The sequence below is a fragment of the Sapajus apella genome, unplaced genomic scaffold (genome assembly GCF_009761245.1).
Source record: "Sapajus apella isolate SASKATOON/1434 unplaced genomic scaffold, GSC_monkey_1.0 scaffold29, whole genome shotgun sequence".
Lineage (NCBI taxonomy): Eukaryota > Metazoa > Chordata > Mammalia > Primates > Cebidae > Sapajus > Sapajus apella.
Genome location: NW_022436969.1, coordinates 9884049 through 9897593, shown reverse-complemented (window position 1 = coordinate 9897593; position 13545 = coordinate 9884049). Strand labels below are relative to the sequence as shown.

Here is a 13545-nt window from a genome sequence, read left to right as displayed (position 1 = left end):
GGAAAGAGAGAGGGTAAGGGTAAGGACACATGAATGACTAATTTCAGTATTGCACGTAATAGGGAACCAAGAGGATATATATATGTGAAGAAATAAGGATGTGTGTGTGTAAATGTAACTATTAGGACGACACAAACTGTATTAAAACAGACAACGCAATGATAAACTATGACATTGAAAATACGTGTTACCTATATAAAAAGGGAACAGGATATAAGGGGCAAAGAAGGAAGGGAGACGTCTTTGAATATGTCTTATTTTATAAATTTGATTTGAAATCACATACATATTTAATATAATTGTAAAACAAAATTGAATTTTAAAAAGAAACTCCTAAAAGTGGAAAATGAAATGGAACAAATGAAACTAATGTGTTTCCTGTTAGCATGACCATGTAGAGAGAAAATTCCAAGTGATTTTTTAAACACAGTTAATTTTTCTTTATATCTTTATAGGAAGAATAGACCCTCAAGGACTTCATGGAAATGAAATATTTAACACTTTTCAAAAATCTTATTGCATGTGTTAGTGTTGAGATTGTTATTCTGAGATTGTTAGATGTACCAAAAAACAAATGAGTACTTGGGTGATAATTCTGTTACTCCTTTGACTTTGAGAATCAGAATTACCAGAGTGGTAAAAGGATGTGCAGATATAATAGGAGGTAAAGACCCTGTAGTCTTGAATTTGAATGAAGAGTGTTTGAATTCATGATTTATGCTTCTTTAAAAACAAAACAAATGTCTTCTTTTGAGAAGTATATGTTCATATCCTTTGCCCACTTTTTGATAGGGTTATTTGTTTTTCTTTTGTAAATTTGTTTAAGTTCCTTGTATATTCTGGATATTAGACCTTTGTCAGATAGGTAGATTGCAAAATTTTTCTCCCCGCCATAAAAAAGAATGAGATCATGTCCTTTGCAGGTACATAGATCAAGCTGGAGGCCATCATCCTCAGCAAACTAACACAGGAACAGAGAACCAAACACCACACGTTCTCATTGATAAGTGGGAGTTGAACAATGAGAACACATGGACACAGGGAGGGGAACAACACATACCGGGGCCTATTGAGGTGGGGGGAAGGGGAGGGAGAGCATTAGGACAGATACCTAATATAATGCACCCTGGGCCTAAATCTTGATGACAGTTTACAGAAATCTTATTGCATATAGTAGTGTTGCAGCAAACCACCATGGCACATGTATACCTAGGTGACAAACCTGCACATTCTGCACATGTATCCTAGAACTTAAAATTAAAACAAAAGAAAAAATGCCCAAACCAAAAATGCCTATTTCCTAGCTCATGAAAATGCCTCCACAGTGACTATTTTAGTAATAATCAAACTTAGTGCCCAGGTTATGGCTTTCAAGCAGCCTTTCTCTCAATAAAGAGCAAAAGCTTTTTGAAGAAGTGGCTAATTCTGGCTCTTTGACAAGAGATGAACAAAATGAGCCTAATACTAGGTAACAAGGAAGCTATCAATGGTTTCTAGGGCCATGTAAAAGGACCTAGCAGCCAACTTGAAGGGGTTCTTGGTGACTGTGTACAGAGGGCCGCTGAGTTATTAAATTACACCAATTAGTAAAATTCAAATTGTAAGAAAGTTTATAAGATAAAAGAACTGTTTTTTCAACAAATAATTTGCAATGAAAAACATGTACTTATGGACTTATGTGGATCTTGATTTAAACAAATTTAAAAAATTGATAATTTATGAGGTAGTTGGAAGTTTGAACACTGGAATTTGGTCATATGTAACTATTGTAAATTTGGGTGAATTGATAATAAATAGCACTGTAGAGATGCTATTAAAAGTTCTTATTGTTTGGAGGTACATACAGAAATAATACTGGAGGGGAGAATGGGTAGAGAAATAAAGAAACAAGATTAGCTATGAACTGCTAATTGTTACAAATGGTTGATGGGTGCATGAGGATTCAGTATGCTATTGTCTACTTTTGTATCTCTTGGAAGTTTTCCATAGTGAAAAGTTGAGGGGAAAAAAAAAAAGAATGTAGCCTCATAGAGTTTGAGATGGTAATGGAACATTCCAAGTGAATGTTTAATAGGCAGTTAAAAAATTAGAATTGGTATGTGTATGTAAGAGTAAGGAGTAATTTTGGTGTTTTCAAAAAAAAGGTCTTAGTTGCCAAAGTGGGTTGATTTTTCAACAAAGAAGAGTAAAAAGCTAAGGAAAAAAATTTTGGGAAAATGAACAGGTTTAAGAATATGAGGAATGGAAGGAACTGGCAGAAATCAGGTGATTCTAAAAAGAGTTTAAACATAGATGTAAGTGTGAGCCCTTCTTAGCCAAATTTATTTTTGTAAATAGAAATCAGATTTTCTTTTTTAGGCTATATTGTTGATAGATTTTAGACTACCTGAGTTGCAAGTTCTCAAAATATACCTGATGGGGTTACAAAGGAAGGACTGAATATCATAATTGATTTTTATGAACTCATATGAATAAGATAGACTTTATCATGATTTGTCTCTTATATTCTTGTGAAAGTAGTTTCATTATTTTAAAAGATATTCTTTAACATTTATAATTATTCAAATAACCCAAGACTTTATCATCACTTGTCTCTTTTATATTCTTGTGGAAGTAGTTTCATTATTTTAAATGATATTCTTTAACAGTTATAATTATGCAAATAACCCATTTCAGTATGGTTATCCTTTGAAAGTTTTTTTAATTAGTAATAAGTAAAATTATTACTTTAAGCATATAAAAACTAGTGATTGATTTTATGGTATATACTTTAGACTTGGAAACATGAATCTATTTTTTTCCCCAAGACTTTAGGTAAAGTTGGCCGAGTACAGCAGATTTATTCAGACAGTGATTTAAAGGTGGAAGTTTGTGGAACATCTTGGACATACAATCCAGCAGCAGTTTCCAAGGTGGCATCTGCAGGATCAGCCATTAGCAATGCATCTGGTGGTATGTTTTATATTGTGTTTCTTTAAAAGTAATATGGTTTACATTAAAATCTTTGCTAATTCCCCAGTTCTGATATACAGATAATCTTGTACATGTGCTTGGCTTTGTCCCACATTACACAGCCTTACTTGAATGTTGACCACCTTTTAAACTTTCACTAAAAATTTTTATTTTTTTTAATGTGTTGAACAACCCTCATTCTGGCTGATATACTCCCTGGAGAAGTTCCATAAAATGTGTGCGTTTTCTTGGGTATATCAGGGAATTCTCCACATCAAATTCTAGATTCCTAAAATTCAGGATTCTACTCTTTGGTCAGAACTTTTGTTTTCTGCCAAAGAACCATCACTTTCTTAGACCGCTTTATTTTTCCTGTATTTCCAACATTATTGCTAGCAGATGGCTTTCTTCCTGGTATATTTTTATGTATGAGTTATTTTTTTCTCTTACCATTTAATGGATTAGTATACATGCTACAGTGAGTAGAAAACCATGTTAAAATGTGAATATGCTGGATGCTTGAGTAGACTCATTCATGTAGTATTTCTTTCTTGTGCTCCAGCTTTATATGTACAGACTCAGTTCATTTTTAACATATTACAAGTTACTGTATGTACATGTTGTCATCCAGAAGAGGAGATAGAACTATAGCTATAAATAGTAAGAAACAAAAGGAAAACTTTAGGTGACTTCCAATTTTCTTTTTGTTCTGCTTTCTGCTTCCTCTGCCTTTTTAAAAATTCCTTCCTGCTGTAATTTGCTAGTATGCTTAAATTTTAAATCCAGTGTTTATTTTTACCTTGAGGTTAAATGACATCATAGTAGGTTGACTACCTACAAAGTAAAAGAGTGAAGGACAGTTAATAGCCTACTCTCAAATTACATGGACTTGGTCCACTTGGTCATTTGTCCCTTGCCCTATTTCATGATTTCTCTGCTTTATAATAAGTACCCCAAGAATTAAGGAGTAGATCTTTGTAGCTTCTGTATTGATTGATACTATTTAGAAAAAAATATCTTATGAAAGGGCCTAGGTATATTCATCCCTGGTTCATTGTTGTTTTTGTCAAAACTAGTCAGTTGGCATTTATTGAAAGTTATTAGCACTTAAATGTCCAGTTTTAACCTAAAGAAAATTGGTTTGTCCGTAAAATATGTCCCCAGATATTACTGCTTTTGATCGTAACCATTGATCTGTTGAATTATTTTAAAGTCTGTAGTATTGAGCTCTGAGAGTCACTGTAGTGTGCTTAAAACCTGAAGGAAGTTTGTATAATTGTGGTACTCTCGTAGTAAGTGTTTATTCATAGTTTTTTTTTTTTTTTAAACTATGACTTCTAAATCTTGAATTATTATTAGTATATAATGCATTACATTTTCTTATTATTTTTAATTGTACTTTAAGTTCTGGGGTACATGTGCAGAACAAATATACCACCTTTTCTAAAATTATAGCCTGATATACATGAATTGGAGAAAACTTGGAATACTTAAGGGCTTGCATTTAGTGCAGCTTGATATAGTAGTGATTATAACTTGCATGGGTAGTTACCTATAGCTAGCAGAAAAATAACAGTAATGATGGAAACAATAAAATAGGAAAAGATTATAGAAATATTGTTTCTTAGTAGTTAAGGTTTGAGATCCTCCTATATTAGCAGCTTTATTTGATGCTTTACAGAAAGACTCTCACAACTCTTGAAGAAATTATTTGAAACCCAAGAATCTGGTGACCTCAATGAAGAATTAGTTAAGGCTGCTGCCAATGGAGATGTTGCTAAAGTGGAAGATTTGCTTAAAAGACCAGATGTGGATGTGAGCATTTTAAAAATTATTTTGAAGCGTACAAAAAGTAGAATAGTATAATGAACCTTATCTTCAACAATTACTAAGATTTTTCTACACAAGCTTCATTGATTTCTTCTCTTGTTTTTGTGAGGTATTTTAAAGCAGACATCAGACATTCTTCAGTGTGCATTTCTAAGAAAAATTGACGTTTTTGTATTTAACATTATGACCTTTTTTATGATTGACACAACTTAAATTTTGGTTTTTAAATGACTAGTGTCTTTTTGGGAATTTCAGTGATTTTTTTTCCCCTCATGTAAACATCATTTTATGACACCTTCTAAGTATATTTTAGTAAGTTTTATAAGCAATTTTCTTTTTTATTTTTAATTTTTGTGAGTATATAGCAGGTTGTATATAAGCAATTTTCAATCCCTCTTTTCTTCTTCATTTTTTTTTTTTTTTAAATATTTTTATTAGAGACAAGGTTTCACCTGTTGGCCAGGCTGGTCTTGAACTCCTGACCTCAGATGATCCACCAACCTCGGCCTCCCAAAGTGCCCGGATTACAGGCGTGAGCCACTGTGCCTGGCCTTTCAATCCCTCTTTTCAAAACATTTAATCTTAACTCCTCTCCACCCCAGCGACAGTTGACTTTCACAATTTATAAGCAGATGAATTAAAGGCCATGTATTTTATAACTCTTCCTAGGTTATATTTTGTTTTTGCCATTCATACAAGCCATCTTTTAAGTGGGCATTTTTGATTCTAGTCATTGTGCTTTGACTTTGGCATTGAAACCTTGCTGGCACCAATATGTTCAGTGCCAGCCAAGAGATTGTAGTTGGAGTGGCAATTTGAATCACTCTCACTGTGTTGTAAGGGTTTTTGTTGCCATACCTTTCTTTGTATGTTTGTTTTTAAGTATGCTAGATAGTTTGAATATCAGATTTATAATTGTAAAGTATTAATGTCTTACTTCTCCTATAAGCTCAACATGCTAGCTTTATTATGGAGAGATCAATTGCAGCTGTACAGCACAGCAATTCATTGATTGGTTGCGAGCAATATAAAAAGTAAATTTGCTTCAGCTGTTGAAGTACCAAGTGTTTTTTTGTGTTTGAAAGATAGTCATATGTCCTTTGTATTCTAGTCAAGCAGATCTAGATTTCACTATACTTATTTTTTTCTTCATTTACTTATTTATTTTAAAGTTATTTTTTAAGAGCATCACAATACTAAAAACTTAAAGGGAAATATAGTTCTATAAGGTTTTTATGAAAACAATATCCCCTCTTTCTCACCCGTTTTTCTGTTCTTCAGAGGCAACTATTCTTAGCTTGCTGATAGCCTTCATATTTACCTCTACGTTTTCCAGTAACATACCAATATACCTCTGTTGTAATGTCTAAATTTTCTTTCTTCCTTTCCTTTATCTTTTCCTTTCCTGGATCTTTTGATACCTCACTGTGGAAGGTGAGGATTTAGCTTTATTTTACCACTTCTATCCCATCCCACCAGACACACACGCTCTTTCCAGCTTCATCATGTAGTTATATTATATTGTAATTTCATTTGGATAGAATAAGTTGTGCTTCTTATATAAATGACATTCATAGCCATGCTGTGGCTATTATGCTGTGGCAGAGATACACCTTAGAGTATATTAGATTATGTTTTCCTACCTAACTTTTTGTTTTAGTTAGAATTCATAATTGTCATTTTTTAAAAATTGAAGTATAATTTTCATACAGTGAAGTATGTGGATCAGCCAGTTTTGATAAATGTATACCACTCACATAGTCCACATCTTTTGTGAAGGTGTAGAATATTTTCTTCATTCTTAAAAGTTACTTGTTGTCTTTCCCAGTCTCTCTTTATCTTACACATAATTTTTATATTTTTTCATTGTTAGTAATCTGTATTCTTAATTTCTTCCCAAATTCCTCCTTAACTGTAACATACTTCAGTTGCTCAAGACATTCAGGTACATCAGATGAAATGTATTCCTTTTCATCTCCTGGGAGACATTTCGCTTATGCCTTCTGATACTCTCCATCTGAACAGGGTGTCCCCTGCCCTGGATGCCCTCTTGGAGTGTCTTCTCACCCACCATCCTGAGGGTTCCCTTCTCTTTTCTCCTGTGTTCTGTTTCTTGTTTTCTATATCTCCTGTCTTTTTGTTTCTACATTTTCTCTTTTTGGTGAAGTAAGGCTTTTAGTAGCTTGTGAGAAAGGATGTGTGGGGAATAGACCTTTCATATCTGATTTTTTTTAAAACCTCACAATTAAGTTTTATATTAGAGTAGAATTTTAGGTTAGAAATCATTTTCTGTTAGAATAATTCCAGAATTACTGTTGAGAAGATGTAAGCTATTCTGATTCCTGATCTTACGTGTTCGCTGTTTTTTTCTCTCAAACACGATAATATTTTGTTTGGGTAATCATTAAGAACTTGCACAATAATGCACCTTGATAGGGATCTGTTTTCATCCACTGCTTTAGGTGTTTGACTTTTTAAAACTGGAAATCATGTCTTTCATATCTGCAAATTTTCTATAGTTATTTTGATTATTCTTGGAGTATTCCTCGAATTTTCTTTCTTTTGTTTTTTGTTTGTTTTTCTCCCCCCCCCCCCCCACTTTCTGGGAGGTTCCTTAACTTAATTTTCCCACCCTTTTCCCAAGGTTTTTTTTATTCTATCAGTTTTGAATTTCAAGCTTTTTTGGTTGCTCTTTTCACATTTTTAAAAATAGTATCATGTTGTTGTTTAAAGAGAATACAATGTTATCTTTTTCTTTACTGAGCATACTAATGATAGGTCTTTATAAAAAAACATTTTCTTTTTCTTTTTTTGAGATGGAGTCTCACTCTGTCACTCAGGCTGGAGTGCAGTGGCACCATCTCAGCTCACTGCCACCTCTACCTCCTGAGTTCAAATGATTCTCCTGCCTCAGCCTCCTGAGTAGCTGGGATTACAGGCACCTGCCACATGCCTGGCTAACCTTTGTATTTTTAGTAGAAACAAGGTTTCAACATGTGGGCCAGGATAGTCTCTAACTCCTGACTTCAGGTGATTTGCCTGCCTTGGCCTCCCAAAGTGCTGGGATTACAGGTGTGAGCCACAACGCTGACCTGGCTTCCTCTTCTCTTTAAAGTCAGAAAACGTTTTTCCATCTGTTTTCTCTCTTTCACAAATGTGTTACTTTTTATTGTTTTCTAATGTTTGCCCTTTATCTTTATGGATTTTTACTTTTTAAATTATTTTATTGTCATTTTAGTGTGGTTTCAGGAAAGATAGTATAGAAACATGTGGCTGGGCTACCATCTTTAAGCATCTTTGATGGTTTTGTGGATGGGAGTGAAACGGGTAGAATTAAAGAATTGTACTTGGCCTTGGGTATGTCCATGGGTTAATTACACATGTACACAACATCTGAAATGAAGGAAGGGTTGGAAATTAATGCTTTGTAATAGTTGTATATACCTACCTTGCTAACTTATTTATGTATTCTTATTTATTATCCTTGCAGTTTGCCTGCAAATTGATGTTTGATTTTGTTGAATTGAATTGATTTATCCCTAGCAGCTAATATCTTTTCTAAAAGTTTTCTATTCACTGCAGTGCTTTTTCATTGAACCATGGACTCAGAGATTAATCTAAAAAGGAGTATATATACAAAACTAACTTTACTACCTTTCATTCCTCCCTTCTTCTTTCCCTTACTTCTTTCAACTTTGCAGATTACCTAACAGTTCTTTTGTAACTTGTTGGACAATGGAACTTTTGTTTTTAAAACAGTGCTTGCCTCCCTTCTCTAAATTAAGAAGACTATGGTTATCTGAACTATGATATATGGAACACCAACCTAAATTATTTTCATGGAATCATACAGTGTACTAGATTTAAACTTACACTATATGTATATATTGACCCTTTCTGAGTTGTGACATTCATTCTTTGATTCTTTTTAAAAAAAAATTTAGGTAAACGGGCAATGTGCTGGCCACACAGCTATGCAAGCTGCTAGTCAGAACGGACATGTTGACATTTTAAAGTTACTGTTGAAACAAAACGTGGATGTCGAAGCAGAGGTAAGTAAACTTGAAAAATATTTTAAGTAAAAGTTAATTTCCTGGAAATAATATTTCTATATCATGAGATGGATTGTTTTTATTTTTGAAATTTTATTTCCAACCAAGGCTTTTCTGATTGAAAATAAAAATCTGACAGAGACAACTTGAAACATTTCTTGTCTTTCTGTGATCCCTTTCTATTTTAAGCATAGTCCTAGGTAAAGATAGGAGTTGAGTTTTATGCTACTGTGGTGTAACCATGATGTTTTAGGGAGCCAAGATGGGTTCATACAAGAATTATCCTAGGGAAATTTAAGGAAGAGGAACGTAAATCCACTGGGTCAGAATCTTTCCTGATCTCGGTGACACTTGGAAACTATTTTTTGTTGTTGTTTTGTCATAACTGAATTAGGATTTTTTAAGTTTTATTGTTTCTTGACCTTAATATGGATATTTGAAGAGTTCATAATGCATGTTTGTCACTATATGTGTGCATATATGCTTCATTTGATTTAGAATATATTCTCATACAAGAGAAACACTTCTATCATTGGAGTCTCAATTGGGGATCTCTCTATACCTCCAGGGTGAAGGATAGCTTGCTTTGTGTTACTTAACTACCCATTACTAAAATATATTTGAATCACACATATTTTAGTACAGTGCAAGTTTATTTAAAATAAATCAAATTTTAGCAAATTTAAATTAGGCAGAATGTTGCAATTTTGTCTAAAAAACACTCTCATCTGTGAGAGCTTAATGAGGACTTGAATTGCTGAGGGCTAAATTGGTGGATCATCCTGTTTTTACTAATTAAAAAATTTAAAAACATGCATATTTGCAGAGAAGCCTTTTCTAGTCTTATGTTACTTTTTACTTTTTTCCCTAATTGTGTATATTTTGAATTGTTGGACAGCTACTAAAGAGCCTGTGGTTTTTAAGGGTAAATAAGTCATCTGTAATGTTGGAATTTTCTGTTGCATAGAAATAACTTGAAATTTATTTATTTATTTATTTATTTATGAGGCAGAGTCCACTCTGTTGCCCAGGCAGGAGTGCAGTGGTGCATTCTCAGCTCACTGCAACCTCCGACCCCTGGGTTCAAGTGATTCTTATGTCTCAGCTTACTCAGTAGCTGGGCTAAGATGCCTGCTACCATACCTGGGTAATTTTTGTATTTTTAGTAGAGACAGGGTTTTGCCATGTTGGCCAGGGTGGTCTCGAGCTCCTGACCTCAAGTGATGTGCCTGCGTCAGCCTCCTAAAGTGCTGCGATTACAGGTATGAGCCACCATGCCCAAGAACATGAATTTTAAATTAGCATGTTAGATATATATCTATGAGCTATACAATAGATTTATTACTATGTTGTCTTTATGAATGAGATTATATAATTTGATTTTACTTTTGCACTAGTAATTTTTAGTTGTATCTTTCTTGGTTGTGAATTTAGGAACCCAGTGTGTGTTATAAATTCTTTTTGGTAATGAAAGACTTAAGTTGATTTTAGTATTTTGTAAATAGAAGGTAATTACTTAATTTTGTTATTATTTTAGTTTTATTTGGTAGAATGGTATGACATTTCTTGAGTTGAATATCTGATTTTTAATTTAATGACTCCAGAAACTTCAGTAGCAACAACTACTGAAAAACTAAAGCCCTTCTGTTTATATAGCTAATAAGGCAGGAAGCTGAAAATCCACATTTCTTTTTGCCTAAGTTGTTTTTTAAAAGTCTGCTTTCTGATTCAGAATTTAATCACCAACTTGGCAGCATAGGATTATTCATATATTTGTGTTTTAGAGATTTTTGTTCACATGAGAGGTTTTACAGAAGGATTTGCAGCTATGGAATTAGGAATGAAATAGGCACTGTTTTTCAAGAGTAGATTTTCTTCCTTTCCTTTTTTTTTTTTTTTTTTTTTGAGAGTCTCCCTCTGTCTCCCAGGCTGGAATACAGTGGCATGTTCTTGGCTCACTGTAACCTCCACCTCCCTGGTTCAAGTGATTGTTGTGCCTCAGCCCCCCAAGTGGCTGAGATGACAGGTGTGCACCATCACGCCTGGCTAATTTTTGTATTTTTAGTAGAACGGGTTTTGCCATGTTGGCCAGGCTGATCTTGAACTCTTGACCTTGAGTGATTTACCCACCTCAACATGCTGGGATTACTGGCATGAGCCACCATGCCTGGCCAGATTTTCTTTTCTTTTTTTTTTGATACAGGGTCTTGCTCTGTTGCCCTGACTTGAGTGCAGTGGCATGATCACGGCTCACTGCAGCCTTGCGTTCCCAGGCTCAAACAATTCTACCACTTCAGCCTCCCATGTAGCTAGAGCTACAGATGTGTGCCACCATGCTTGGCTAATTTTTTAAAATTTTTTATAAAGACAAGATCTCACTATGTTACCCAGTTTGGTCTCGAACTCCTGGACTCAGGTGATCCTCCTGCCTTGTCCTCCCAAAGTGTTGGAATTAAAAGTGTAAGCCACTGTACCCAGCATTTTTTTTCTTAACTGTACTCAAATATAAAACAAATGGTTGGTTAATACTATAGACATGGTAAGATGGGAGTTGAAGTGAGTCTCAGTAGTTTAGATATTTATAAATAATGTATTTTTAAGTTTGCAAACTGTTAACTAGAACAGTGAGATACATGGGACTTCTACCATACTCCTCATTTGGATTTCCATTTTATGTATTTTTTATTTTAAAATTCATTATAAGCAGATGCAATTTGTAGAAGTGTGAAAAGGGATTTTTATACATCAGGTTAAATTAATAACAGTTTCCCAATTGGTAAAGGGAAAACGACATTTAAAAATTGAGTTAAAATAAAAATGTTGGCCGGGTACAGCGGTTCACGCCTGTAATCCAAGCACTTTGGGAGTCTGAGGTGGGTGAATTGCTTGATCCTAAGAGTTCAGAACCAACCTAGGCAACATGGCTAAACCCCTTCTCTACTAAAAATACAAAATATTAGCCAGGTGTGCTGGTACACAGCTATAGTCTCATCTACTTGGGAGGCTGAGGTAGGAGAATCACCTGAGCCCAGGAAGCCCAGGCTGCGGTGAGCTGAAATCACACCACTGCACTCCAGCCTGGGTGACCGGAGTGAGACCCTATCTCAAACAAGACTACACCTCAAGACTAAAACAAAAGTTCATCAACGTCTCATTTTTTTAGGATATAAGAATTAACGTTGCCTGTTAAACAGCTATATAGTTTGTTTAATATATTGATTCTTAGCTGGGGGCATACAGATTCCACAAGGGACGTTTGGAACTGTCCGGAGGCATTTTTAATTGTTACAAGTGGGTGGGTGGACAAGGTACAACCAACGTCTAGAGGATAGAAGCCAAGGATGCTATTGAATGTCCTGCAGTGCTCAGGACAGCTCTCACAACAGTGATCTGGCTTTAAATGTCAGTGGTGCTGAAGTGGAGAAAATAGTTACTTTATTTTGCAAACGTACTTAGATTTGTCATTCATAATTTGCCAGCTTGTTTATAAAGTGATATGTTTTTTATTTTTATCATTAGAAATTTAAACATATAAAAAAGTAGAGAGACTAGTATAATGAATGTTATGTACCCATCACCCCACTTCAATTAATAGTCATTGCCAGTTTTATTTTATCTATACACCTTTCCTTCCATTCCCCCTACTGAATTATTTTGAAGCAGATCTAGATAGATACCATATTATTTCATCAGTAAATATTTAATATGTGTCCTAAAACATAAGGGTTATTTAAAAAAGTTTATCACCTTTATTACACCTAAAAATGGTAATAATTAATTTTTTAAAATCTAATTTTATTAAAAGTTTTGGAGTTAGCAGAATAATAAAGGAAATAATGTATTTTGTTCTCTAGTTATCTCATTTGGTAACCTGTCATTTTTTCCATCTGCATTAGGAAGTAGACTCAAGAGAGTATAGATCAGGGTCTGCAAACTACAGCTCACAGGTCAAATGCAGCCCTCCATCTGTATTGTAAAGTAGTGTTGAAACACAGCACAGCCCTGTCTGTGGCTCCTGTAGTATGAAAGAGTAAAGTACCTGTGTAGTTTTGATAAGAGACCATATGGCAGTAAAAAGTAAAATATTTACTTTCTGGCCCTTCACGGAAAAGTTGCTGCTCCATAGTATAGATGACTATTGCAGAGTTTTTGGTTCATTTAAGCTGTTATCAAACAATTATTTGGCACATAGCATACCTTTGGAACATGTGATAAGATTACATTTTGTTCTGATTTCTTTTTCTTAGGGAAACCTCAAAGAGCTATTTTGGAAAGTTTGTTCTCTCCATATATTGACCTACTGAGTTCAGTGGGATTACATTCTATTTCCTCCTTAATGTATAAGTAAAGACATCAAGGGCTATAATATCTTAGGTATGTTGATATAGGTGAGCTGATTTTCAATCTGCATGGACTCTATTTTTTCACCCCACTGATGAAGTGTAATAGTAAAGGTATGGAGATTTGGATGGGAGATCAGTTTTTTAAAATGTATCTTTACTATGAGTTTTCAAACACAGTACGAAAATATGCTTAAATTATAAGGACATTTAGGGTAGTTTCATCATTTAATAAAAAACTGCTTCAAATGAGATTAATAGTAGGGAAGAAGACTAGACTTTGTCAGATAACCCTAATTTTTTGGGTAGATGGACTAAGAAAAAAGACTCAAATTACCAAAATCAGAAATGAAAGTGGGTACATTACTACT

The 13545-nt window shown here is 34.2% G+C and overlaps 1 protein-coding gene across 1 annotated transcript in view; it reads left to right on the top strand.

Moving 5' to 3' along the window:
* The window catches only part of MIB1 (mindbomb E3 ubiquitin protein ligase 1), a 135023-nt gene that overhangs the window by 61206 nt on the left and 60272 nt on the right, over window positions 1-13545 (top strand). The window contains exons 8-10 of the mRNA XM_032293220.1: window positions 2808-2952; window positions 4634-4767; window positions 8727-8834. Of these exons, the coding sequence (XP_032149111.1) occupies window positions 2808-2952; window positions 4634-4767; window positions 8727-8834 (387 nt within the window). The remainder of the gene's footprint in view (window positions 1-2807; window positions 2953-4633; window positions 4768-8726; window positions 8835-13545) is intronic.